At 34.9% G+C, this 26,437-nt stretch overlaps 1 protein-coding gene across 1 annotated transcript; it reads left to right on the plus strand.

Annotated features, from left to right (window-relative positions):
- Smp_068280 (putative prolyl 4-hydroxylase alpha subunit 1) lies at window positions 1-25,620 on the plus strand. Its single transcript, XM_018789110.1, has 9 exons — window positions 1-652; window positions 4,289-4,515; window positions 9,175-9,226; window positions 15,004-15,099; window positions 16,032-16,267; window positions 18,394-18,464; window positions 20,522-20,675; window positions 22,408-22,470; window positions 25,156-25,620. Exons 1-9 carry the CDS (start codon window positions 55-57, stop codon window positions 25,411-25,413), a joined length of 1,755 nt encoding a protein of 584 aa, XP_018654586.1. The 5' UTR covers window positions 1-54; the 3' UTR covers window positions 25,414-25,620.
- The last annotated feature ends 817 nt before the right edge of the window (window positions 25,621-26,437 follow it).

Below are 26,437 nucleotides of genomic sequence, written 5' to 3' on the forward strand. Positions count from 1 at the left end.
CACAATATTATTATTAACAGGTCATTTTCAACTATTCTGCTGTAAACAACGAGAATGGCGCTGCTTTCATTCACTGTCACCTGGTTACTGCTTTTTCAACAGAAGTACATAAATGCCGAATACTACACTGCCGTTGTTGATATAACGAAAGCATGGAGGTTAAGTCAAGAACTAGTTTCCGATCTAAATTCTTACATTGCCCTTGAAGAGGGGCGTCTTAATCGTATTCGGAAAGTTGTCAAAGTGTTGGATTCTAATGGGTCAATTAGTGACGCCTCGTCAACACTAAATCAACAGAATAATGACCTAGAAGAATATTTAGGCAATCCGATAAATGCTTATCTTACGATGAAGCGTCTTTCATCAAGTTGGAAATCACAACTCAGTCAACTTGTTGACAATGTACCGAACGGTTTTCAGAAGGGTGATACTGATGGGTCAGACTATTTGAATATTTCTGATGCTCAAAACACCATCACAATGAATACAATTCGATCACGTGTTAAACAACATACAGATATGCTACCTGGTGATAATGATGTCAGTGGTGCAGTAGATGCAATTCTACGCTTACAGTCTACATATAAACTACCAGCTAGACGACTTGCTTACGGTCAGTTAATTGATAATCTATCAACTCCTCAACTGAGTGGTAAGTTTAGTCACTTTTTTAAAGTTGCAGCATCTTGATGAATTTCGAGTGTTTTTCCTCAGTGTTTATCTCTGAACCTTTCTGACCTCTATGGGCAACCTAAGATTCTGTTTTGAGATCAACTGAAATGTTTATGGATTATGAAGAGTTTGGTTAAATGTGCCACTTAAACATCTTATTAACTGGATTGATCTTCAAGAGTTGATTTTCATTGTTATCTTGAGTGGTCTGCTACAAAAAATACTTCACAAATGAAAACTATTTCAAAAGATGGTAGGAGCATTGTAGCGTTAGTTTATGAATAGCTTTCTAGAGACTGAATACTCTCAAATTGATTAAGAATATTTCTTGAATTAGTTATGTCATTTGGAAGTATAAATACCTCTCCTTTCCGTGATAACATACTACTGACTATAAAAGGTAAGTAATTTAGAGGGAAAAAAACTAGGATGATTAACGATTACAGCTTTATGAATAATAACGGAAGATTTCTGTTCATGTTGGCTCATATTTCTCACGTTCTTGCATATACAATGAAATATTTCTAAAATGAACTTTAAAGGTTTATTAATTATGCTCTCGAGAGTAGTGCTTAATGATTGCAGTATAATTTTATTATTTAGCTATATATTAGGTCACGATAATAAGAGTCCAATATACAGAATTACTTTTAAAACTATATAGCTGCAAAGTTACGGCTTTATTGAGCTGTTGTAAGCAGACCCCTCAAAAAGTAATACGGATCTTTTTTTCATTAGAATTAGGTATTTTCAGCTAATCCGATTGACCAAGTTTTATTAACAGTAGATAGTGTGTTGTGGAATTTGGGCAGATCAAACAGATAAAACCATTAGGTATTACGGAAATGTAACATTTTTTGGTAAAGTTGAAAAAGTAACGGAAAATACTTGGCTTGAAATAGTACGAAATTTGGGTAGCGAGTAAGTTTTATAGATTAAAAATTATTTCTTGTATAATGCGACTCAATTTCCATTTATCACACGATTTGTATTTCTTACTCAATAACTCCTCCACATGTTTCAGGCCATACTCAATTAATTTCAAGTGAATTAGGTGAACTATTCAAAAGATATTGAAGTAAAACGTTCTGATTCAATCTTGTAAACAGTATGTATTTGCTTTAATTTTCATTGGATCGTCTTACTGTACTGACAAGATTCATTCAAACTTACTGCCCAAATTACAGAAAGATCTGCTTTTGGTGCTGCTATTTTTAATTTTATAAACTAGTTGGTTGATGTAGGTTCGGTTGGTTTATAAATAATTTTGATCCCGAACCAAACTGAACTGAAGAATCATGAATTTCATAATTTGTTAATAAATAATGTAATATTCTTACAATGTAATTGATATGCTGGACAATTTTTCACTTACTTCAATAGGACAATTTTATCTTGTACGAAAAATAATTAACCATAGAGACTACCTAAGAAAATACATGGTTTTGCTATGTTAATTGTTTCAATCTACATAACTGAAACTCATTTATACTAATCATGATTATTTCTGCGTGTACAAACTTCTAAAAATAATCAGTAAATTTTAAAATCATTTTACAGTTGAAATCATGAGTCATTTGAAACTAGACCACTATGGAAAACCTGGAGGTACTGGAAGGCCTCTTCGTCCTATTGTGGGACTCCTCAGTAGTGTGCATCCACGATCCCACCTCGCGAGGTTCGAACCCAGTGGTCCAGAGGTTAAGCACTCGCGTGCGAGACTGATAGGTCCTGGGTTCGAATCTAACTTCAATTCACTGATGATTTCAACTATAAAATTACTAAAATCTCCTTAAAAAACCCTTTCTGAATAAATCATTTTGTCTGATTTTGCAGATTGTACGTTTTCTTTTTCTTTTAAAAATTGTTATCAATTGTTTCCAGCCTTATTATTTGACGGATAATTTTTTAAGAAAAACAACAAATTTTGAGTGAATGTGTAGATGATTTCTGTCCTAAATCAATGTTAATGTTGAAGCTATCGGGAGATATAGAACACAGAATTACTGGCAGCTTCTGTGTATGACTGCGTGATTGCTTAAAAGTTTTCATAAGGTTTTATAATAATCAAATTTTTTTATAACCCTGTCATCGACTTCTTGACTTGTGCTCAAAGTGCCTTAAAGCGATAGTTCTATATTCTAACCAATTGACTGTCATTTAAATATGATGACGGAGTGAAACTCTAAACACTGTCTAACACTAATTTATTAAACATTTTTTCTTGACCTGAACCCTATTTAGTGTTACTAAGCATGTCATAGAGAAATACAGTATATTTTCTTTTTAAAATAAATGTTGTCTGTGTATTTTTTCCCAGAGCACAGTTAAAATGAAATATTAATTAAAGTTTGTATATTGAATTACATTTGCTGTTATCTGTAACACTTTACATAAAAAGGTAGAGGCGCAATTTCCACTGAAAGTATGAATTCCCAACTTAAGGGTATAATCACTCCGTGTTTATGCTTATTAGTCGCCTTACATACACTATCAGTATAATTAATGTTTTAGCTAAATTAGAAGATACCTGTGATAAGTGGTGCTGTGATTAGTTAGTTTCGTGTGTACACCTAGTTAACTAAAAGTCTCACTCGAAAACTTCGTAAATATTTATTGCTCAAGATAGGGATATTCTGACGAAAGCTTGCTTTAATCTAACACTAGATGACAGATACTTTAGTAATGCTGTCAAAATAATAATTATCATCATCTCTTTTAGGATCATAGAAATTAATCACCTACAAGTACATGATTTAGAATGTCATTAGCGTTAGGAAAAACAAGATACTGAAAAAAATTTCGGAAGTCTTACGAAAACATCTTGAATTTAAATTGTTATTTTTCAAAGAGTTAATCAGAAGTCAGAAACAGATCCATAAAGTAAATCGATCCGCCAATAACTGGACAAGTGTCGGTTGTTATCGTTTACTGATGTCTTGACCACTACTATGAAAGATTCAGTTAAAAAAAATATTTACAATATCGGAGCATTTATAATTTACCATTAAGTTACCTCTTGTTCCCATGTTTTATTATTTATTTCATGTGATTATTATATGTGGTTTAATTACATGATGGTATATACCATCAAACGGACAGTCACGTAATGCTTCAAACCACGTAGACGTAGTGTTAAGTGACGTCATGACTTACTTACGCCTGTTACTCCCAATGGAGCATAGGCCGCCAACCAGCATTCTCCAACCCACTCTGTCCTGGGCTATCCTTTCTAGTTCTATCCAATTTTTGTTCATTCTTCTCATGTCTGTCTCCATTTCTCGGCGTAATGTGTTCTTTGGTCTTCCTCTTCTCCTTTGGCCTTGAGGATTCCAAGTGGGGGCTTGTCTTGTGACGCAGTTGGGTGCTTTCCTCAATGTGTGTCCTATCAACTTCCACCGCTTCTTCCTGATTTATTCCTCCACCGAAATCTGGTTTGTTCTCTCCCACAGTAGGCTGTTGCTGATAGTGTCTGGCCAGACGTCATGACTATAAATTACAATTTAATTTACTCAATATTTTTCAATTTAACCGTGGTTAAATATTCTAAGTCTATATAGTGCTTCTGTTAAGTACAAAATTGAATGTCTCAATGGCTTTTATTTCAATATTTCAGCTGCTCAATGCTTGGAAGTAGGTAGACATGCCTATTTACAGGGCGATTTTGAGCAATCAGAAGAATGGTTTCGTGTAGCCTATGATCGGTTATTTGATGAGTTAGAAGAAAAACGAGAGGTTGATGCACAAGGAACTACCATTGCAAATGACGAAACTGAAGAAAATGGAGAAACTGAACCGACAGTTGGACAAATTTTAGACTATCTTGCCTATTCTCTTGGACGAGTAAGTGAAAGTCCTTCATTTAACCTGTTTAAGTTTTACACTGAAAAGTTGCTTCTAGTTGTTAGACTTCTAAGTTATTTCTACTATTTTACTTAACGGTCACACTACATAATTTGAATTTTAGGCTTTTATAAACACAAAAACTGATTGTTTTTACTCACCTAGTTATTTGAAAATGATTAACATCTCTTAATAAAGTGCTAAACAATTAAGTCAATTTACAAAATCTCATTCTGGAAAGTCCAAGTAGTTTGAATAATTGTGTATTTGAATTTGTATAACTTAATTTGTTTTAATTTTACGGGTTGATACCTGAAGACTAAAGAAGTATTCGCGTATGGAAATTTAAGAGTGCTAGATTTTTAAATTCATATGACAGGACACAGATCAACTTACCTTGTCTTACAATCTAGAGGAATATCATGAAAATTATTATCATTGTCATCAAGCGAATGTTTGAACTATGAATAAGTAGGAATTCTGATAAGAGATCGTGTTATAATCCTAAACCGTTTTCGTTCATATTCATTAGGATCTTAATAACATACAAATCACAGTTTTGTCATTTTTCCGTTTCTGTTGATCTGAATATTACAATCCGTTTGATCAGTAATAGTTTAAAAATCCCCATAGAATATTCAAAAATGAACAATATTTGAGCGAACAATTGTTTTCAATAACTTCATCATCAGGCTCTACAGTTATAAGTCCATAATTATTATAATATTTTACAAAGGCCAAAAATGAGGCATGTATTAATGAATTTGACAATGTTATATGTTAAAAATGGTAAACGTTTGCATCTGTTACGACATATATATACTTTAAAATTGTGTTATTTGTAAATTAGAAAGGTCATTTAATAAAGGTCAAAGTGATTTGTAATCAAGTGTCTAGTCACAATCGATATAATAGTATTCACTTAGTATTGTTTGTTTGGATCTTCCCATCGATGTGTTTAGGACTGCAACTGGTCAGTCTCTAATTGGCATATGTGCATACTGTGCGTATTGCCTCGATATACCTTAATTCACAAGCATGGTAAGCAGAGATGGATATCAGGACTCAGTGGCCGAGTGGATAACGCGATGGCGTTTGAAGCGAGGGTACTGGGTTCGAGTCCCAGAGTGAACATCAACTCTGAGATGCAGGTACATCCAGCTGACGAGTCCCAAATAGGACGAAACGCGCGTCCTGGATTCCACTGCTAGCCACTATCCATCTCTGCTTACGATATAATAGTAATTTAGAAAAAATGAAAATGCAAAAAATTGTGTGAATAAAGTGCATAGTAGGATAATTTCATCTTGTCAATTGAGATAATAATGATAAGCAGTAATAATAATAATAATAATAATAATAAGATTGTTGTGTGAATATAATATGTAATAAAAGGGGATGTTATCAAGATAATTACGATAAAGGAATTGGGAATGATGGATGTGAAGATTAAGATAGAGGTGATCAACAAAAAAGGAAGAAAAGAAAAAAAACGGGGGAGGTTTATAATATTTAGTTTAGGAATCCGGTGATCCAGTCGTAGGCCAAGGTAAACATAGTGGCTGGATGTACTTTTTCTGGATGCATAAGTTTGGTTTTCTGGAATTGATCCACATGGCTTCGGCTATGTAAGGTAATCGTAATCTAGCTCTTTGAGGAAGAGTTTTCGGAACTAGATATAAAACAGAGAAGGCTTCCTCTATTTTGATATGATGTTCACTGTCTACCAAGTGAGAAAGGATGGCGCTGTTAATGGATTTAGTGACTCCTTTTCCCAACCATGCTGGTACATGTTCACGAATACGCAAGGATAAAGCCCTCTGAGTACGGCCTATGTAACTAGCTCCACAGCAGCAGTTGAATCGGTATACACACATGGAAGAGCCCATCTTCGGTAACTTATCCTTGATTAATTGCGTGAGTACTGGTTTAGTTGAGAAAGTGACGTGTAGCTTGGCGGCTTAAAACGTCCTTTCAACCGATCTTTTCAGTCGGCGTGTTAGAATATCACCCGCTATGTCACCTTTGAAGTCCAGTTTCAAATACAAGGTTTTTTTACTCACTGTTTCACAATTTCTTATTTTAACAGTATTTTCTACTAGGTATTTCTTAACGAACTTATCCGGGTAGCCATTCTTTCGCAATGTATTTTTTAGTATATCTATTTCACTCTCAACACTGTCCTCAGAACATAACAGCTTGATTCTATGGCTGAGACATTTAACCAAATTTATTTTATACTGAAGAGGAGTGAAGCTTTGGAAATGGGTATACTGACCCGTCCATGTATTCTTTCCAAATATATTTCGCTTGATGGAACTATCTCTCCTTCTAGAAAGTAGGACGTCGAGGAAAGCTATACTATTGTCTTTCTCTTCCTCGCTGGTGAATTGAATAGCTGGGTGGACGTTATTGAAAAAGTCCAACATCTCCTGTTTGTCAACCATTTCGTCGCATACGATTAGTGTGTCATCTATGTATCGACAGTAATAGTCTAGCTTACTTAGGGTGTCTTTTAAGGGTCCATTTTCCAGTTTGGCCAGAAAAATGTCAGCAAGGATCGGGCCTAGTGGATTCCTAAACTAAATATTATAAACCTCCCCCGTTTTTTTTCTTTTCTTCCTTTTTTGTTGATCAGTAATAATTTATCAATAATTACTAGTCATTTTAAGATGAGAAATGTCAAGTACCTTCGTAAGGTAGTTTAACTGTTTTATATTGTTTTATATATTGAATATAGTAGAATCACTAATTCAGAGCCACTAATAATAACCAACGTACTGATGGATGTTTTATTTTCTTGTAACTATTTCTGTAATTTCCATGTTGTCCAAGCTTAATCGCTCAACAAAAAAGACTTTCTCTGTTACGTGCGTAGAACTTTTTTTGATCAGAATGGGGTTTGTGGAGATTGTAGTAATTTTGATAGTTGGATTAATGAGTTTATGCAAGCTAGACCACCATTGAAAATCTGGAAGCATTTGACGTCCGTTTCGTCCTAGTATGGGACTCCTCAGAGGCGGTATAGCTTACATCGACTCATGAATTCAACTATTGGAAAATTTTTAACGGAATCCTAAAAACCTTAGTGGGTTTTTTCAATGTTGCATAACATTTCTGATTTATTTACTTAGGTATATCACTGACTACAATGATTGTTAAAGTAAACATAAATCTTAATGATGGTAAATCAGTTGACGAAGTTTTGAATCTTCATCGGCTGAGATTGTTGGGCCACGTGTTACGTATGCCTGAACACCGATTACCACGACGCGCTATGCTGACTAGTATTGGCGATGGTCGAAAGAAAGTTAAGGGCGGCCAAACCAAAACGTGGCATCAGTGCTAAAAGTCACTAGCTCCTGGCCTGGGACACGTTGGTAGATGTTTTATTTTATTTATTTATTTAAACATATAAATATTGGTACAAGGAAGCACCAGATAAATATGCGCCTCACAAATCTCATTCGATTTGTGTGAGGGCTGTGATACTGCCCAGGTGCCCAGACTGAAGCAGGTGGTTTTCTTAAGGCGCCACACCCCGAGCCTTTGACCTAAAGGTCTGATCCACAAGGCAGTGGAGCATCGTAAGGAGATGCAGTCCCATGGTATCCGGTGATCAACAATTGATTCGTACGCCATTCGATCCTTCAGGATACTGGGGCCCATGTGCACCATTGGTTTCGAATCAGGGTTTTCCAACTCCCCTAGGTGGACTCGCCTTGTCCACCAACCCGGTTAAAGCGCCGGACATTCGCTTTTCGTCCTCTCAATTTCGTAAACAACACCGGTGCCACGAGAAGGTAGTGAGTAGGACTTCCCTGGCAGAGGCTATATATTCGCTGGCCATGTGAGAGCATTTCGAGAGGGAGAGTGGACTCTCCCCACTCTTGGCCATACCAGGGCATTTGGGGGCAAAGTAGAATGCGAAAATTCTACTAATAAGCCAGTATCTTTTAGGAGTATAAACAAACCGTCCTATGATATGAGTAACTGTGTAACACCTATGGAATACAATTAAATAGCAGATAATCAACAGTGTATTGTCAATCGAATTTTTTCGATTTAGTTGACAAGTCTCAAATAAAACCAGTTTAAATACAGTTGATAACTATGAATATTTTTAACAAATCGGTTATTATTAAGTTTTCTCAAGTCGTAATATCTGCTTTAGTTCCCCGTAACGTCCTGAACAACGTAATACACACATAATCATAGAAGGACAACAATGAAGAAAGATGACAGTCTGACAGTATAACATTTATTCGAAAATCGAATACAGCTGTTCTAACCAGAAATAAAACTTTACAAATAGACCATCTTTAGATGTTATCACTAATTTCCGATACATATGGAGTTCGGCCCTCTCCCATTGCATTTTTCGCTTGGTGTCCTAAAATAAAAACACAATTACATGAATGTTTTTAAACTGGTTACCTTCAATGTCGTCATAAGGCTTCCATTTGTAATGATTGGTAATTTCCATGTGTATTTTTATTAAAATAATTCCATATATTTCTTCAGTGAAATCAACTTTTAGTAGTAACTTCTTACTAAAAGACGTTTTTAAGCTAGTTCCTGTTTAGTGTAATTCTGTGAATTCATTGGTAGTAAAACCAGGTTGCTAAATGATTCACTTACTTTTACTATCATTTTTAGCAAGGAAGATATGCTGAAGCACTGAACGTGACACGTTTGCTAATTGAAGAGGGTAAGTCTATATTGATTTATTCGCTTAAAATTTACTTTAAGTAACACACAAGACAGAATACACATACAGATATATCCTCATGTTTAGTGTGTAGTCATGATACTCAGTTCAGCGTTTCAGCTGAATTGATAGCGCTGGTTTAACAAATTTTACATTCATAATGGAATCATGATTATTGTTCAAAAACAACCTTTTTATATCATGGAAATGAACCAAATACGTCCACAGTGTAGTACTGATAGCTCTTTCAGAGGTGTTATGAAATACAACAGCTTACTAGAAATTTTTGAACTCATTAATAGCAGCTCTGACTGAAGATCGTCTCTGAATACTGCCGGTTCCAAACCCAGGTTAAGCAATAGGGTTGGGTATATGGTCAGCAGCCCCATCCCGTAGAAAACGACCTAGCTAAAAACACGTTTACTAGAATAAACAAATCGAACCGTTTAAACTCTGTCTGGGAGTTGAAAGATCTTCTTTATGAAGAATTATGACGCCTCATGGTAAAAGCTGAAATTCTTCAGAAGTCACGAGACTGATGCCCTTTCTGACAACCAGAACAACATGGAATGTCCAGACAATGTAAGAGGCTGGGAAGACCAGTCAAATAGCTGCTGGCATAAAGAGATACAACCAAGTGGCTTACAATGAAAGTTGTCCAGTGATATTCATTCACTAATGATAGAAACGAAGACGACAAAGATCAGTTTTATGAGAGGCTGCAGTCGACCTTAGAAAAGTATCTATGAAAAGACCTGACCATCATGATAAGAGACCTAAACGTCATGGTCGGAATCGACAATACCGGGTATGATGATATCATGTGAAGACATGAATTGACAGGGAGAAAGGAATGAGAATGGTGACAGATTTGAAAATCAATGTGCTTTCAACAAAATGGTTATGGGTGACACTACTTTACCAACAAATGTATACATGAAGCTACATGTGTTTCAACGAACCAAACCACACAGACCCAGATCGATCACATCTTAGTATCAAGAAGCATCATCATTAGGAATGGTTCTCTATCGAAACCTTGGACAAGATTCAAGAGCGGAGAAACAAGAAGACGGCAATTAAAAGCAGTCGAACAAGAGCAGTAAAAGTCAAGACAGAATGAATACACAGAAGCAAACAAGCAAGTGAAGAGGAGCACTGGAGCTGACAAGCAGAAATACGTGGAAGAACTAGCAACGACGGCGGAAAGAGCTGCAACAGAAGGCAATATGAAACAACTATATGATACGACGAAGAAACTATCACGGAAATGCAACAAACCAGAGCGACCGGCTAAGAAAATAAAGGGAGAACCAGTCACTGAGTCTTAAAACAGCGTAACAGGTGGGTAGAACACTCTGAAGAACATTTGAATGAATCAACCCCACTGGACCAACCAGATCTCAAAACAACACCTTCCAACCTTCCTATAGATATCACTCTGCCAACATTCGAAGAAATCAGGATGTCCATCAGACAAATCAAGAGTGGGAAAGCAGCAAGACCTGAAAATATACCAGCCGATGCACTGACGTAAGACATAGCAGTAACTGAAAACATGCTCCACGTTCTGTTCAGGAAGATTTGGGAAGAAGAATAAGTGCCACCAACAGACTGGAAAGAAGGATATCTCATCAAGATACCAAAGAAAGGAGATCTGAGTAAATGTGAGAACTACAGAGGCATCACACTACTATCAATACCAAAGAACGTTTTCAACAGAGTTTTGTTGCAACGAATGAAAGACTTAGTGAACGCGCAACTTCGATATAAATAGGCTGGACTTCAGTCAGTCAGTCACAACGTGGAATAGCCCTGTCCATTAAGTCCGAAACACGAATAACAGCCTCCGCGATGTGAATCATTTAATTGAAACATACTGAGTTTATATATAAACGAAACAGACTACATCGTAGCATAAAATAGAAGACAACATTTGTACAAGATTTAACCAAATATGGCTGTGAGTGTGAGACATAGCAATTAATAGACTGGTTATAACTCAAGAATGGTTAATCTTACAATGATAGTTCACAGGTCAAAATAAAGCTTATAATAAGAGAAACATGAATATGAATAATTTAGTTACTCAACAATTATACAATAAAAATATTTGTATAGTATCGGTCCATAAATAGTTCTCAAAAGTTACCGTTCATAATTTTCTTCGGGATACAACAGATATCTCATCAAGATATCAAAGAAAGGAGATCTGAGCAAATGTGAGAACTACGGAAGCATCACATTACCATTATTGCTTAGACAAGTTTTCAAGAGAGTATTGTCGAACCGGTTGAAAGATTAAGTAGACGTCCAGTTTCGAGGTCAACAGACCGGATTCTGTAAGGGTCGGTCGTGCACAGACCTAATCTTGATACTTTGTATCATTGTTGAACAATCAGTTGAATGAAACTCGTCGCTATACATCAATTTCATTGACTATGAGAAGGCATTTGACAGTGTGGACAGGCGAACATTATGAAAACTTCGATAATATGGAGTGAGTAGCTGAGAAGCTCATCATACCATCTGGAACTTATGCGACGGACTACAGTGCAAAGTCGTGCATGGGGGACAGCTCACAGATGCATTCCAAGTGAGGAAAGAAAACAGGCGAGGCTGTCTTCTCTCCCCTTCCTCTTTCTTCGTGTGATTGGATGGATTATAAAGACATCGACATTTGAGGGAGAGCACGGAATACAATGGACATCTCAGAATCAATTAGACGATTTAGACTTCGCAAATGATCTAGCCTCCTATCCCATGCACACCAACAAATGCAGGTCAAAACAGCCAGTGTGGCAACGACCACTTCAGCAATAGACCTCAACATACGCAAGGGCAAATGCAAGATCCTCAAATACGACATGGAGAACATCACACCGGATGGAGAAGTTGTGGAAACTTTACGTATCTGGTCAGCATCATCGATGTATAATGAGGATCGGATGCAGATGTAAAGGCTAGGATTGTCAAAGCAAGGGCCTCATTCCTACAATTGAAGAACATATGCAACTGAAAACAACTGTCAACCAATATCAAAGTCAGAATTTTCAATACGAACGATAAAACAGTTCTACTGTACAGGGCTGAAACTTGGCGAACTACTACAACCATCATCAAAAAGGTACAAGTATCTCTAAACGATTATCGATTCAAGGCACTCAATATCGGTTAGTCAGATACCATCAACAACAGCCTAATATAGGAGAGAACAAACCAGCTTCCAACTGAAGATGAAATTATAGAAACACGTTGGAGGTGCAAAGAACACACATTAAGGTAATCACCAAACTGCATCACAAAGACCGCGATAAACTGAAGTCCAGAATTGAAACGAAAAAGAGAAAGACCAATCAACATACTGCGTTCAAAATTAGAAGCAGATAAGAAAAGGATGAATAGCACCTGAAAAGGCTTGCCCAGACTGAGTTGGATGGAGAGTTGTAATGTTTAGGAGTATTTGAATTGTAGTATAAACAAGTAATCCCAGAAACAACGCAATTTAATCAAGAAGTAGTAGATGAACACGAACGAATGTACTATATTTTGAATTCAAAATTAAAACAGTCATCAATACAAGGGAATCATTGGTTCATATGAACATCACATCCACCACGGCTTAAATTGGAGTGTAAGTGTCTGTAATCGATTGTACGTCTTCTTCTTAAGTTCATCTTACGCCTGTCCGACAGTGTATTGGATGTAGACTCTGTATTATCTAGAATGCACTCGTTAGTCTTAGAATTAACAACCAAAATCGGAACGGACTCACCTGGGTCCTGGAATTGTATTTGATTAACATTTCGGTTATGTATACTCAAGTCATTGATATTTAGAATCCGCACCATAGACTTTCCAACATTCTTCACCACGATCCCCGTGGCTGGTCGAAGATCATTCTCACGACAATATGTAACTTCTGCAGACTCCAAACACCTCATATTCGAACGGAGAATTCTTCCTTTTAATAGCTTTGGTGAAGTCTCTTTCGTCACAGAATGTTTAGCATTTCTATATTGTAGTAGAAATGTATCTACTCCCCTCTCCAGTTCATTAAATGTTGGAACAGAAATAGAGTCAATAGCAGTTTTCAATGTCCTGACGGAATTTTTTGCCTGACCATTAGAACAACGGTGTCTGGGAGCAGTTAACAGATGTCTGTACCCTATACCATTCAACAAATTAGTAACTGAATCCACAGCGAAATGAGATTCATTATCAGTCACTAACACCATGGGAACACCTTGTCGACTAAACACCTTCCTTAATGCTCGGATTGTGAAGTCAAAATTCGATGAAATTGTGAGAAAAGCTTCAGGCCACTTAGAAAATGAATCAATAAATACAAGTGCATAGTATTTGCCAAGAAATGGACCACAGTAGTCTGCATGAATTCTCTGCCAGGCCTCAAATGATACTAGCCATCGAGTCTACTTCGAATGCTGATTTTTCAACTTATGACATTTTCCACAATTGTTTGCTGTACGACATATATCTGCATTTATCTCTGGCCACCAACATGTGAGTCTTGTCAAGGACTTCATTTTCTCAACACCTGGATGTCCACTATGAAGATCATTAAGGACAGGTTTACGTAAAGAAGGAGGAATAACAACACGGTCATTTAGACACAGAATACCATCAGGAGTAGTAGATAACTCATTCCGCTTTGAATAATAGACAGGAAATCTACGCTTCAGATTAGCATTCCAACCTCTCCGTATAGCACTGGGTATACATCCAAAGTATCTACGAGTTTCTCTAATGAGATCTGGACGTCTCAGCGGTAAAGATTGCACCAACAAACAGTCTGAAGTATTTACAGGTCTATCTTGTAATGATTGTCGAGAAATGTAGTCAACGTTTTGAATTTGTTTTGCACTCCTATGTTGAACTGTATAGTCATAGGCACTCAAAGCAATACTCCATTGTTGAACCATAGCAGCTGAGGAACGTGCTAAGGATTTTTCAGGATGATAAATGAACTTTAAAGCTTCATGATCAGTAGCAATGGTAAACTTCTTTCCAAATAAATATTTATGAAGTCTTTCAACAGCCCAAAACACAGCTAATGCTTCTCGCTGAGTTTGTGAATAACCTTGTTCAGTAACAGTAAGTTTGCATGAAACACAAATAACTGGTCTACCTTCCTGTTCCAAAACTGCACCGATACCCACAGGTGATGCGTCAGTAATAAGTACAGAATATACACTGGGTGAGTAAGTTCGAAGAACAGCATCACTTTGAAGAAACTTTAGCAGACTTTGTAAGCATGACTCGTTCCCCACCCCATTTGAATGAACTGGATGTCAAAATATTAAATAAACTGTTGGCACGACAAGAAAAGTTAGGAATAAAACGGGAATAATATTGAAGAGCACCCATTCGTGAACGTAATTCTGTGAGATTTTTTGGAGACGGTGCATTTATCAGTGGAGCTGGTCGTTTCATATCTGGTCCAAAGCCATTACCATCAACTGTGTATCCAAGGCATTCGACACTAGATACACAAAAGGAACATTTATTCGGATTCAACGTAATATTCTTCTCAATTAAACTACGCAATAAAGCAGTAAGTCTCTGGTCATGAACTACCCTATCAGTACCATGAACGATTAGATCATCTTGATAAACTTCAACACCTTCAAGATCACTGACTACCTCATTCAGAACTTCTTGAAATATGGCCTTTGGACATTATTGTTTTGATATATAACGAAATATTTTTCTTTTTAATAATTTTGACGAATAATTCTGTGTATACCTCTCCTTAGAACCGACGAATACAAGAGCTATCAATAATGAAGCCTACTATGTGGAACAAATAGACAGAGGTGAAGGAAGAATCGGTCCGAATCCTCGTTCTCAAGGTAACTCTTTCACATGATTATATTCACTTTTGAATATATGTAAAATTCCAAATACATAGTGTAATTACTCCACTTATTTATTATTTTGATTTCGCTCAAAAAGTCATCTTTAATGTTATAATCTTATGTACGTTTTGACAGCGATTGCATCCGGTTTCACCATTAGTCTATCTGCCCAAGTATATTGACACTTAACAGCATTTAAATTGGTAGAGCAAAATGATAACTATATAGGGAATATTTCCCAAATTAAGTAATAATTGTTTAATTATAAACCCTATTTCGTCTATCAACATTGAAAGTGCTATGCAGATTCCAGGAAATTTTCTGGTAACATTGTGCAGATTTTTCAATACTAACATTTCGAAAAAGGGGAGCAAGCTTCGTTTTCTAAGCTAATAAATCTGTGTGCTTTTGGGCTGTAATATTAGTTATGTTTAGTTCATGTAACTAATTAATCTAGAAAACCTATGTAGTGGTCCCAATGTTAGTATCTTTTTATGCAAATCTGTTATCACAAATACTAAAACTGTATCTCATAATTGTATCAATCTTTCTCAATCGCCTTAAACGCATCATCTACATAAACGTTTGACATAATTATCAATTTTCAACTGTGTAACATTGAGTTGATATATTGTTGAATGTTGTTTAGCTTCAATTAAATGACACTAGTAAGTCACTAGGAAATACTCGATGATTTTAAGAAGGATTGTTTCTGATACCCATGAGAAAGCTCAGAGAGCATTAAAAAAATTAACGTTATGATACTAGTTCAGTCGAAAACCATAAGGGTAAAGCATATGGATGGTTTTTTCGATCACTAACCTGGTGATTTTAATCTATGCCAAGAAGATATGATTTATTTTAATGGAATTACGCCCACACAGTTTTTTCTTCAACTTAATTTTTTCTTTTTTTTAATATTCCAGCTATATCAAAGCACGATCAAGAGACTGAGCTATACGAATCATTATGTCGTAATGAAAATCCCTTCCCTACAGTCCCGTCACATCACCTAACATGTCGATATTATACTCCTCATGCGTTTTTTAAAATTGGTCCAGTTAAGGAGGAAACTTTAAACCCTGATCCACGTATTGTAATGTGGTACGATTTGATTTTTCCATCGGAGATTGAAAAAATCAAAGAGCTGGCTACACCAAGAGTTAGTTTGATTTCATAATTATAGTCTGACCTTTTTTTACACTAGAATTTAGAATGTAAGTACAGTTGAACCAAATTAATAGCTGTAAAATGGTTCGTTCAGTTTTTTGAAACACTCGTTATTAGAAGTCTAAAATGACTTTTTAAAGTATATTTAGAACTTATCACTACGAAAATGAAAATCGCAAATATAGATTACTGTGCTGTGAATATTGGAACAAGTGTTTAGATGTTTTAACTCGGTATTTTATAAATTATTCAAAACAGATTATTTTACTGTGATGAATTGAAGTACTTGAATTATAGTATAAACTACTAATCCCAGAAACAACGCAATTTAATCAAGAAGTATTAGATGAACACTAACGAATGTACAGTATTTTGAATTCAAAATCAAAACAGTCATCAATACAAGGGAATCATTGGTTCATATAAACATCACGTTTACACTGCAGAAGAATGAGTTATCACTTCGTTGCATTAATATTTCTAGATTACCTAGGTCACTGATGGCTGTCCAGAGATATTATAGATATTTTTCTGTCGACTGAAAATAAGTTTCAATGTTTTGATATTTCCTCTGTGTTCACTCAGCGTTTCATTTATGAAAACTGATGTCAATAAAAGCTACACTTTTAGCGGCTCCATTGGTGTAGTACTGTTTTATCCGTCTTATTTTTCATGAAGATGAAACTAAAATCTAATATATTACGAAGGGTTGACGAATACAGTTCGTTATATACAGATAGTTATATGCATCTATGTAGACCGAATTATCTTGAATATATATATATATATATATATATATATATATATATATATGACCAGATTCACAATTAAATGCTATAAATCTATAGATTAAGGAGAAGAGTTACTTCTGATCACTAATATCAATTAAATGGTCATTGGACAAATAACAGTTTTATAAGAGTAAATAATTGTCCGGATGTTGCTTTCTTGTGTTAGTTAAGGTTCTATGTTCCGAATACTGTATCCACATAGTAGCCGCTGCTTTCTTTTTTAACCTTAGCCTGAATGATTTTGAGATGGTGGAGAAGATTTGTAGCTCAAGTGGGTGATTTTGATGTTGGTTTGTTCTCTGAGCTGGATGGTTGGGTCGTGGAACTTTCATCGTCCTTCTGAACAACATCATCAGCACAAACTTCGGGTAGAAGTGAAGTTTTTGAATTTCTCCACATGTGATTCACAGCTTGTTCTGTGCACCTCGATGTTGATTGGTTCTTATTGACCTTAAATCTGTCATTGTTTATTTTTTTGTTTTGGTTGTTTCTCCTATTGGTTTAATTTTTGCTCCTATGTTTCTGCATAATTTTCTTGATTGGTTGATAAATTAAATTGATTTCAATGTGTTTGTTTATTGCTGATTGACCTGAGTGCCAAGCTTCTAAAAATTCTCTGGTGTTTTTGGAATTGCCTCTGTCCAAAATCTGAACATTTTCCCAGTCGAATGCATGTCCGTAGTTGTCCACGTGTATTGATATGAGTGAAGAAATGTCGTGGCGTTTGACTGCTAATTGATGTTCATGTAGACGAGGATGCAGGGGGCGTCCTCTTTGTCTGATATAGTGTTTATCGCAGTTGGTACAATTTATCTTGTAGATGATGTTTGTTTTGTCCTCTTTTGCCATTTCATCTTTTGGTTTGCATAAGATTGGATGGAGGGACTTTGTTGGTTTGTGGGCTACACCTATTCCGAAGGTTATTAGCAGCCTTGTTGTCGTTTCCGATATGCCTTTTATGTATGGTAGGGTGATCCTTTTGTTGATTTCTATACTTGATTTCGTTTCTGATGATGTGTGCGACTGGTTCAGAAGGACGATGAAAGCTCCACGACCCAACCATCCAGCTCAGAGAACAAACCAACATCAAAAAAAGCCTGAATGATTCTGTGACGAATCAGCACTTTATGTAAGTGAAATATCGATGTTACTCGGCAACCTTTTCGTCAACATACTTAATATACACAATAAAGTTGTATTCGATTTCCGATCATATTTTATGACTAAGGAATTCTCTGGAATGTCTTACCCGACGATTATACCACATTTCACAAATTCCTTTTATTATGGTGGTGATATAATTTTCGTTTGCTTTAAATTTTTCCAGCTTCGTAGAGCGACGGTTAAAAATCCGGTAACTGGCATCTTGGAGATAGCTTTTTATAGAACCAGTAAAAGGTGAATTATTTTTGAACTATACAAATCGTTTAAATATTTCAGCATTTTAACTATATATGGGTTTTCATTTCCTATTTTACAGTACATCACTATTCTAATAATCAGTAGATTAAGTAAGATTATTCATATTTCAGAATGTTCAATTTTTGAGGCAAATCACACACTCCACACATTTATCTTACGAGCGAATCATCTCCCATAGATTAAAAACAAATCGGAGATGATAATTGAATAAATTTATTCATCATTCTATTTTGCAGTGCCTAAATATATTTCTATGACAGCCTGTTTTACCACCTTTATCGTGATAACTAAATGGTTTTCGTACTAGTGAAAGAAATTATTGAATAGTTGTGAGGACGGTTCACAGGTGAACTTGAGGAAGCTCTAAGAAGCCCAGAAGGAGCCGAACATATTCCATTCATTCAGCTTTGGAAGAATATTCCAGAATCACTACGTGTAGCTTCCCTATTGGACAAATGCTGATAACCCCCTGTGTGCAAATTGGATAACTATAATGATGATTTCGTTTTTACTAAAAACTATAAATACCTAACAGTTTTGTACCATAGTTGCACTATAAGCAAAGATGGACAGTGGCTAACAGTGGAATCCAGGACGCGCGTTTCGTCCTATTTGGGACTCGTCAGCTGGATGTACCTGCATCTCAGAGTTGATGTTCACTCTGGGGCTCGAACCCAGTACCTTTCGCTTCAAACGCCATCGCGTCATCCACTCAGCTACTGAGTCCTGATAGCCACTTGCTATGTCGAGGCAATACGCACAGTATGCACATATGCCAATAAGAGACTGATCAATTGCAGTCCCAAAAATCAATGGGAAGGTTCAAACAAACAATACCAAGTGAATTCATAGTTGACACTGTTTGGAATAGCATTCCTTCCACTTGTCTTCTGTCTTCTCATCTTGCAACTTGGGAAGGTTCTTGCGTTCGAGTGCTCAAGTTTTACGTGACATATTAAGAGTCTAAGTTCGAGATATAACAATAGTCGTGCAGACATTGTGTCTCTGTTTTATTCTTGAAAAAATTTATCAATATTTATTGTTTTTCTTTTTTTTCATTAAAGCGAAAATTAAGTGGTCAGAATTCAAAACCCATAATTTTCCTTGAAGTTTACTCTTGATACCAACAGATTTGAAATACTTTCACTATCGACTTACATTGAAAGCTAGATTTCTCTTCAAAGTCCGTGATCAACTTGAAATTAAACATGACAATCAGATTTACGCCACATTTTCTGAACCCTCTATATGCTATTTTTCGACTTGTAATCTCCACTTCTAGGACCCTAACATCGTTTAAATATACACACCATGACATATAGACTGTGATTTATTTATTCACGTGGTAGATATTTTAAAAATACTATTGATCGATGATTATGACTATTAGGCTAAATCAAACATCGACTTCATAATTTATTAAGAACTGAACTTATCAAAGTGTTGAAGTGTGTAAATAAAAGACGATGAGTCTGCTGAACTCTTCTGGTCCATTAACAGTTGTCGGTTTGACCAAGAGGCGTCATACTCTTATTCTTGTAAAGTATTAGCAAGTTTACTGGTCTTTTGAATGCACGTATTTTTTCTATCGTCTAGTTAACATATTTTTTTTATAAAAATGAATTATAGATAATTGTGTGGCTGACTAGACACATTGTTAAGATATCTATTATAATACAAGGTTAGCATCATAGAGACTTATTCAAATCTGTTGCACTTATACACGACAAACTGTTTTGAAAATCACAAAGAAGATTAATTAGAAAGTACATTAGTTTCATTGTTCAGAGAACTACGTTTTTTCTAAGAACTCGTAGAGGATTTCTCATCCAATCGTCCGCATGTTCTGGATATGAAACATGCGATAATGAATCATTTTAGACTTGTTTTATTAGTTAATCATCATAGTAACGTTATCCTTATGTATGTAACCAAATTATGTTACAATACTCATTTAGTCAACAATCTTGTCATCATTTGAACAATATTTTTTCATTATTAACTTTACTAATATGCGGTCTATTTTCATTTAGCGCTTGGCTTCCGCATTCTATGAGTGAAATTACTGACCAGATAAGTCAGCGTATACGAGCTGTTACAGGTTTGTCTCTTGAGACTGCTGAAGATCTACAAGTCGGTAATTATGGTTTGGGTGGACATTATGCTCCACATTTTGATTTTGGTCGAGTAAGTTCCTGAAAATTTTCAATTTTGAACTAACTCCAGACATAAGCTTTTTTAAGTTTCCAGTTCCAGCAATGGATTTTTAGCTTCCTCTGTTAAATTTCTGTTATGTTAACGGGTTTCGCATTAAAATTGAATGTCAATGTCAAAAATTTTCTTCTAGTTACTGTAGTAATTGTGGTCCCAATATCTTAGCAGTCCTTACTGTTTACAAATTTACTAGCTTTAGTCAGCTATTCCAATTGTAATTTGACTTTTAGTGTAGATACTTTATGATGATGATCATAAAAGCAAATTGGACAAGTAATGATTCTGATTACAAGTCTATACAGATGGTGATGTATGGTGGACTTAATAGATTCTTATAGGTTGGATTATATTTCCGTAAGTCAAACAGTCGTACACTTAATGTTATTGGCTAAACTGTTTAACCAAAACATACACGGGAGGTTTATAACATGGCTGTATCTTGCTGTGTTACGTTCTGTTCGTCTGCCTCCTTGTAAATCAGTTGTATTGAATCAAATGTACTGGGTCATTCTTGACAAATACGATCAAGTCAAGTTCTAAATTATGAACTTCGTAATACTGGTGTTATATCAGGTTGTAAAACTGTTAAGAAGTAAGTAGTTTTAGAAACTTGCTTCGTCTTGTTTTATAACTCCTCATTCTTTGGGACTGTTATTATCATTTCTATTGAATTCAGTAGTTAAATGTGGGCTCTCCATTGACTGATTTTTTGATGTTTCTCTTTTAATTACCGTAATGGAGTTTTCGATTGCATCTCCCTCTTCCCAAAGCTTGTTTTCTCACTGAAAAATAGAGTGGTTATCAACGGAATAGTCGACGATAATTTCTCTTTAGTAAAATGGTTGTTAGACTTAATTAATTGTGATAATTTGAAGTATTTGAATTATAGTCTAAACTAGTAATCCCAGAAACAACGCAATTTAATCAAGAAGTATTAGATGAGCACGAACGAATGTATTGTATTTGGAATTCGAAATCAAAACAGTCATCAATACAATGGAATCATTGGTTCATATAAACACCATATTATTCCTGAAGAAAAACAATCAGTAGTGATGATTTAGTTTATAATGAGATGTGCTCACAGTCTGTTCTGAGTTCTTGCTAGAAAAAAGACAAAGCCTAAACCAATGATCATTTTCAGAACATCACTATATGCATTCATGAATTCTTATTCATCATGTTCCAACATATAATAACAAATGGAATTCTCTACCATCTCTAAATTGTAACATTACCATAATCAATATATTTCAATCAAAATATAATTTATCAAAACATGGTGACTTCCAATTTTTTGTGTCGGAGCCATCTTTAAAATTTACAAGAATAAATTAATTAACTATTAACTGATCAGCTAAATAATTTAAAATATCATCTCTTTGTAGAAAGGAAAAGAATCTGCAAAAGTAAAGCAACATATTACAACAAATTAGAAGAGTCTAGTCTTTCTTAAGCTAATAATATAAATGGACTATAAATTGAAGGTATCTAGGATTTCATCCTGAGGTATTCTACAGCCATCAGAATTATTTTACCCTATTACAATAAATATATAAAAGAACGTAGTAAACTAGCAGAATATCCTTTTTGTTCACCGATGATAAATGAGAACGATGTATTGTATCTTAACGAAAACTGTTAGAGGTTCATTCAATCCAAGTATGTCCATAGTATGTATACTAATTTGCTAATTTTTTTTCAGAAAAGAGAAAAGGACGCATTCGAAGTTAAAAATGGGAACAGGATAGCTACAATTATTTTTTATGTAAGTGTTATTATTTATTAGTTAGTTCAACAGGCAACTTTACATTTTTACTTTTCGATCGGAATTGAATAGTCAGGATTATAGTTTTCATTAAACTCCTGAAATAATTTCGGTTTTTTATATTTCAACTTGCTTACGATTACTCAGAGCTAATTTGAGGATGGAGCTCAGGACAGTTTATTAACTTGGAGATGTGAAGTTAGTTTGTAGACTGAAACCGTTATACACGTTAGCTACATACGAAAGAAGTTATACAAGGAAGACTTGACAAGAAATAAAAATGGAGAAAATAAATATTAAGAATCTTGTTGCTCTTAGATTTTACGTTGAATGAAATGTTTCGATTTCTATCAATCTACTTCATCTTTTCAATGTAGTACTAGGAACGTAGATGTGTGGGGGTAAATTAATGGATTCTGTTAGATCGAGTATAGCTACCTTCATTCCTAAGACAACGATGAGAAGAACATTATCTAATATGAGTGTCATGTAAAGCCACATTGGACTGGCACATTATGACCAATGTACCTACTATGAACTTAGATTCTTTAAATGGATAGGAAGACTACAAGAATCAGATAACTTTTATGCAAGATGGAGACCGTGCGATAAATTGTAATCTTATTGTTTTTGAGCATAGAAGTTAGTGTAAACTGACATCTGAATATGGACAATAGGCGACACTTCTGACACAATACGGATTCCGATGCAAGTAGATAAAATGACGGCTAATAAATAACAAGGATTACTACACCCGAGTAAGGAAACAAAAGGTATGACTTTTCAAAAGAGCTTTTGTCTTCCTCAAACACAAGATTAATTAAGTAGTATTTTACAAGACAAATTGACCAACAAAAATAGGTTTCAATGGAATAAATTCTTCAATGTCTATTTGTTTGAATATACTGTGTGAATAGTTTTTTTTAGGCTAGACTCATCAAAATCAGGTCTAATTCTTTCATTTTCATATTCCAAGCAATTTTACCCTGAATGCTTTAGAAATTTATAACAGTTCTAACCTTGAATATCTGTGGTTTCCATTTGTCAAAATCATAATTACTTCTAATTCAAAGTTTAGTTTCATACCTCAATAAGTTACTGATTCTTTTTAAATAATCAGTAACATATAAATACTCTTTATCTAATGTAAAGGAACATTTGCATTCTAGTCCCATTGAGTGATATAAGATTTACACCACTACAATAAGATTATTTAGGGGAACTGTGAATCACTTAAATATACCAAGTTAGGATTTTTTCACGTTCGATAATCTTATTGTGTAAAAATGAGAATCACTCTCATTTATCGCAAGCTGCGCTTAGTTCACACTAAGAACAAATTTTTGAGTGTAAGATTTAAGTTATGTAAATAAAAGATGAAGTGAAAGACTTTCGCTTTGATGCTTTTGGAAATTATATCGACTTCAGTACGTGGTTTCCCATGGAGAAAAAACTAACATGTCAATGGAGTTCACTGTAGAAACTGATCGCATAATATTATTTAAGAGAATGACTTGTGATTGTTAGCTTGTCACAAAATAACAACTTGTCATCCCCACAGTACTGTGATCAACAGCAGTTATCAAACAAAATTATAGAACATCGTCTTATAAAATTATTAATTACAGCATATATACATTTCAACAATGTGTTATACTAGAATGAACGGATCATTTTTTATAAACTATAAATGTCGAGATAATGCCTGCGTTTTCAAGCTTCGTGTGACACAGACAGTACTTGATACTTGACACTAATTTCACCAACTGCTAGTCTAAGTCGATTTCGTTTATCTATTAGTTGCTCATTTTTGTGACCTATCCGCTAAGCACAAGTTCAAATTATTTGTGTAACGGTTAATCATATTATCCGTCTGTCCAACCTAAAGTAGGTGAAGCACATGTAGAAACTTCTACCCATTATTCGAAAGTTGAGTACTCTAAACTGCAATCCACCAAAGAACTTCATCGTTTTAACCTTAAAGTTGACACCTATTCATTTTGGCATGCAAAGCGTGTACGAAGTTTCAAAAATAAAAAACTCTATTTCTTTGTAAATACACGCTTCTTAATGTCTGTTTGGGATAGATAAATTAAAATCCACAAACAACCACACAATTTCACAGTTTTGAAGCACTGAGTGGTTGCGTGCAACCTGTTAACATCCCATTTACTTAAGCCAACATTCTTTAATCGTAACTTATTCCACTTCATCATTATCTCTTTTATCAGTGTCTCTTGGTTCATTTATTGCTTTTGTGTGTCGATATCTTCCGTAGTCCATCCATACATTGGTGTAACACACAATCACATCAAACTTATCAATTTATCAATGTCTCCCACTGAGTAAGTGAAGGTGATTTCTACTCTTTAGTTATTATTTACTTCTATGTGAATTTTCAGTGATAATCATATCTGTTATGATATAGAAGTGTTTATTAAGCCAAAACAAAAAAGAGCTCGATAAGAACTCATTCTGAGATGTAACTGTTTTTTTAACTGTCACTGGGACGTAGAACAATTTTTCGAACAGTTTATAATTACGTGAAAATTCTTCCTAGTTTCTTTCTTATCCATTTAAAAATCTCACAATTTTTAAATAATTGGTCAAGGTTTACATCACATATTCAACAACATAAAATTCTGAATGATGATGACTCAAACTTCAGCTTTTTTATATTTCTAGTTATCTGATGTACAAGCAGGAGGAGCCACTGTATTTAACCGTATCGGTACACGTGTTGTCCCTAAAAAAGGAGCCGCTGGTTTCTGGTTTAATCTTTTGCCAAATGGAGAAGGTGACCTACGAACTAGACACGCTGCTTGCCCAGTTCTAGCTGGCTCAAAATGGGTAATGAATCTATGGTTTCATGAACGCGGTCAAGAATTTCGTAGACCATGTGAATTAGAGCGTGGGACAGTTGAAACAGATGATGACTTTTAAATATAATCCACCTTTATTCTTTCGAAAATTATACATCTACTCAATTATATGTTCAATGTTTTGTTTTATATTCACTCTGTTACTGCCAACTAAACTAAGCATTGATGATTTTGTTAAATCACTTTTGAAATGTTTAGTTTCATTCAAAACAATAAATTAGTACATATAGTGGATACTTCAATGTGTAAAATATAATCACTTTTAATCAATTTCTTTTTCTTTGCTTCCCTGCACTAAATAATGTACTTACTTTCTAAAAAACAAAAATATGAGCAGTCTACTGATACACATGGTCCATGCATACGATGACTGATTATTTTTATTTTATTTTTTAGGCAGTTGAAATACATTGAATTTAATGGTTTTTCATATTCAAATGGGTAATTGGACGGAATGTTAGGTATCTTTTTTTAGCGTAAATAGATTTATTAGTGTATGTACTTCGAAAACTGAAAGTAAATGGTATGTGCTTTGGATTTACTCAATTCATTGAAGAAAAAAAGATAAGAAACAATTAGACAAATACAATTTGATTTCAGAGTAATGACTATTATCATCAAAGTATCGTTCTACTTTCATATAACCATATAAGTAGTATATGGCGATGGTCAGACATTGAATGTATTTTGGCAGAAGACCGATAAAGAAAGAACTGAAATGAAGCGCAATTGGTAGGAAAATGAACAAACAATGAAATTAGAGATTGATTGATATTTACAGAAGGAACAGTGAAGATTGAGACAATTGATAGTTATTTTGCAAATGAACTTGTAGTGGATGTCGAGTCGTGGACGGACTATGATCACCACTACTATTCGATTACGCGTACAAATATGACTTGGTTCCCTTGATAGCCCGTAAACCAGAAGGCTTTACTAGTCCAGATCAAGTATATTTATTGGCGATCTCGTGGTATCGAAATAATACCGAGACGTGCCAAAGAGTACAAGCGAACAAGCAGTGCGTGAGCAAGCTCGAACCAAACAAGGCGGTATATGAACAAGAAGTGAAACGGATACAGTTA

This window comes from Schistosoma mansoni, chromosome W (genome assembly GCF_000237925.1).
Source record: "Schistosoma mansoni strain Puerto Rico chromosome W, complete genome".
Classification (NCBI taxonomy): Eukaryota; Metazoa; Platyhelminthes; class Trematoda; order Strigeidida; family Schistosomatidae; genus Schistosoma; species Schistosoma mansoni.

Bases quoted from the DNA above. Each gene is read 5' to 3' on its own strand.
- Smp_068280 (XM_018789110.1), top strand. From the start codon at position 55: ATGGCGCTGCTTTCATTCACTGTCACCTGGTTACTGCTTTTTCAACAG. The intron at 653-4,288 runs GTAAGTTTAGTC...TCAATATTTCAG, and splicing joins ATCAACTCCTCAACTGAGTG to CTGCTCAATGCTTGGAAGTA. The intron at 4,516-9,174 runs GTAAGTGAAAGT...TATCATTTTTAG, and splicing joins TTGCCTATTCTCTTGGACGA to CAAGGAAGATATGCTGAAGC.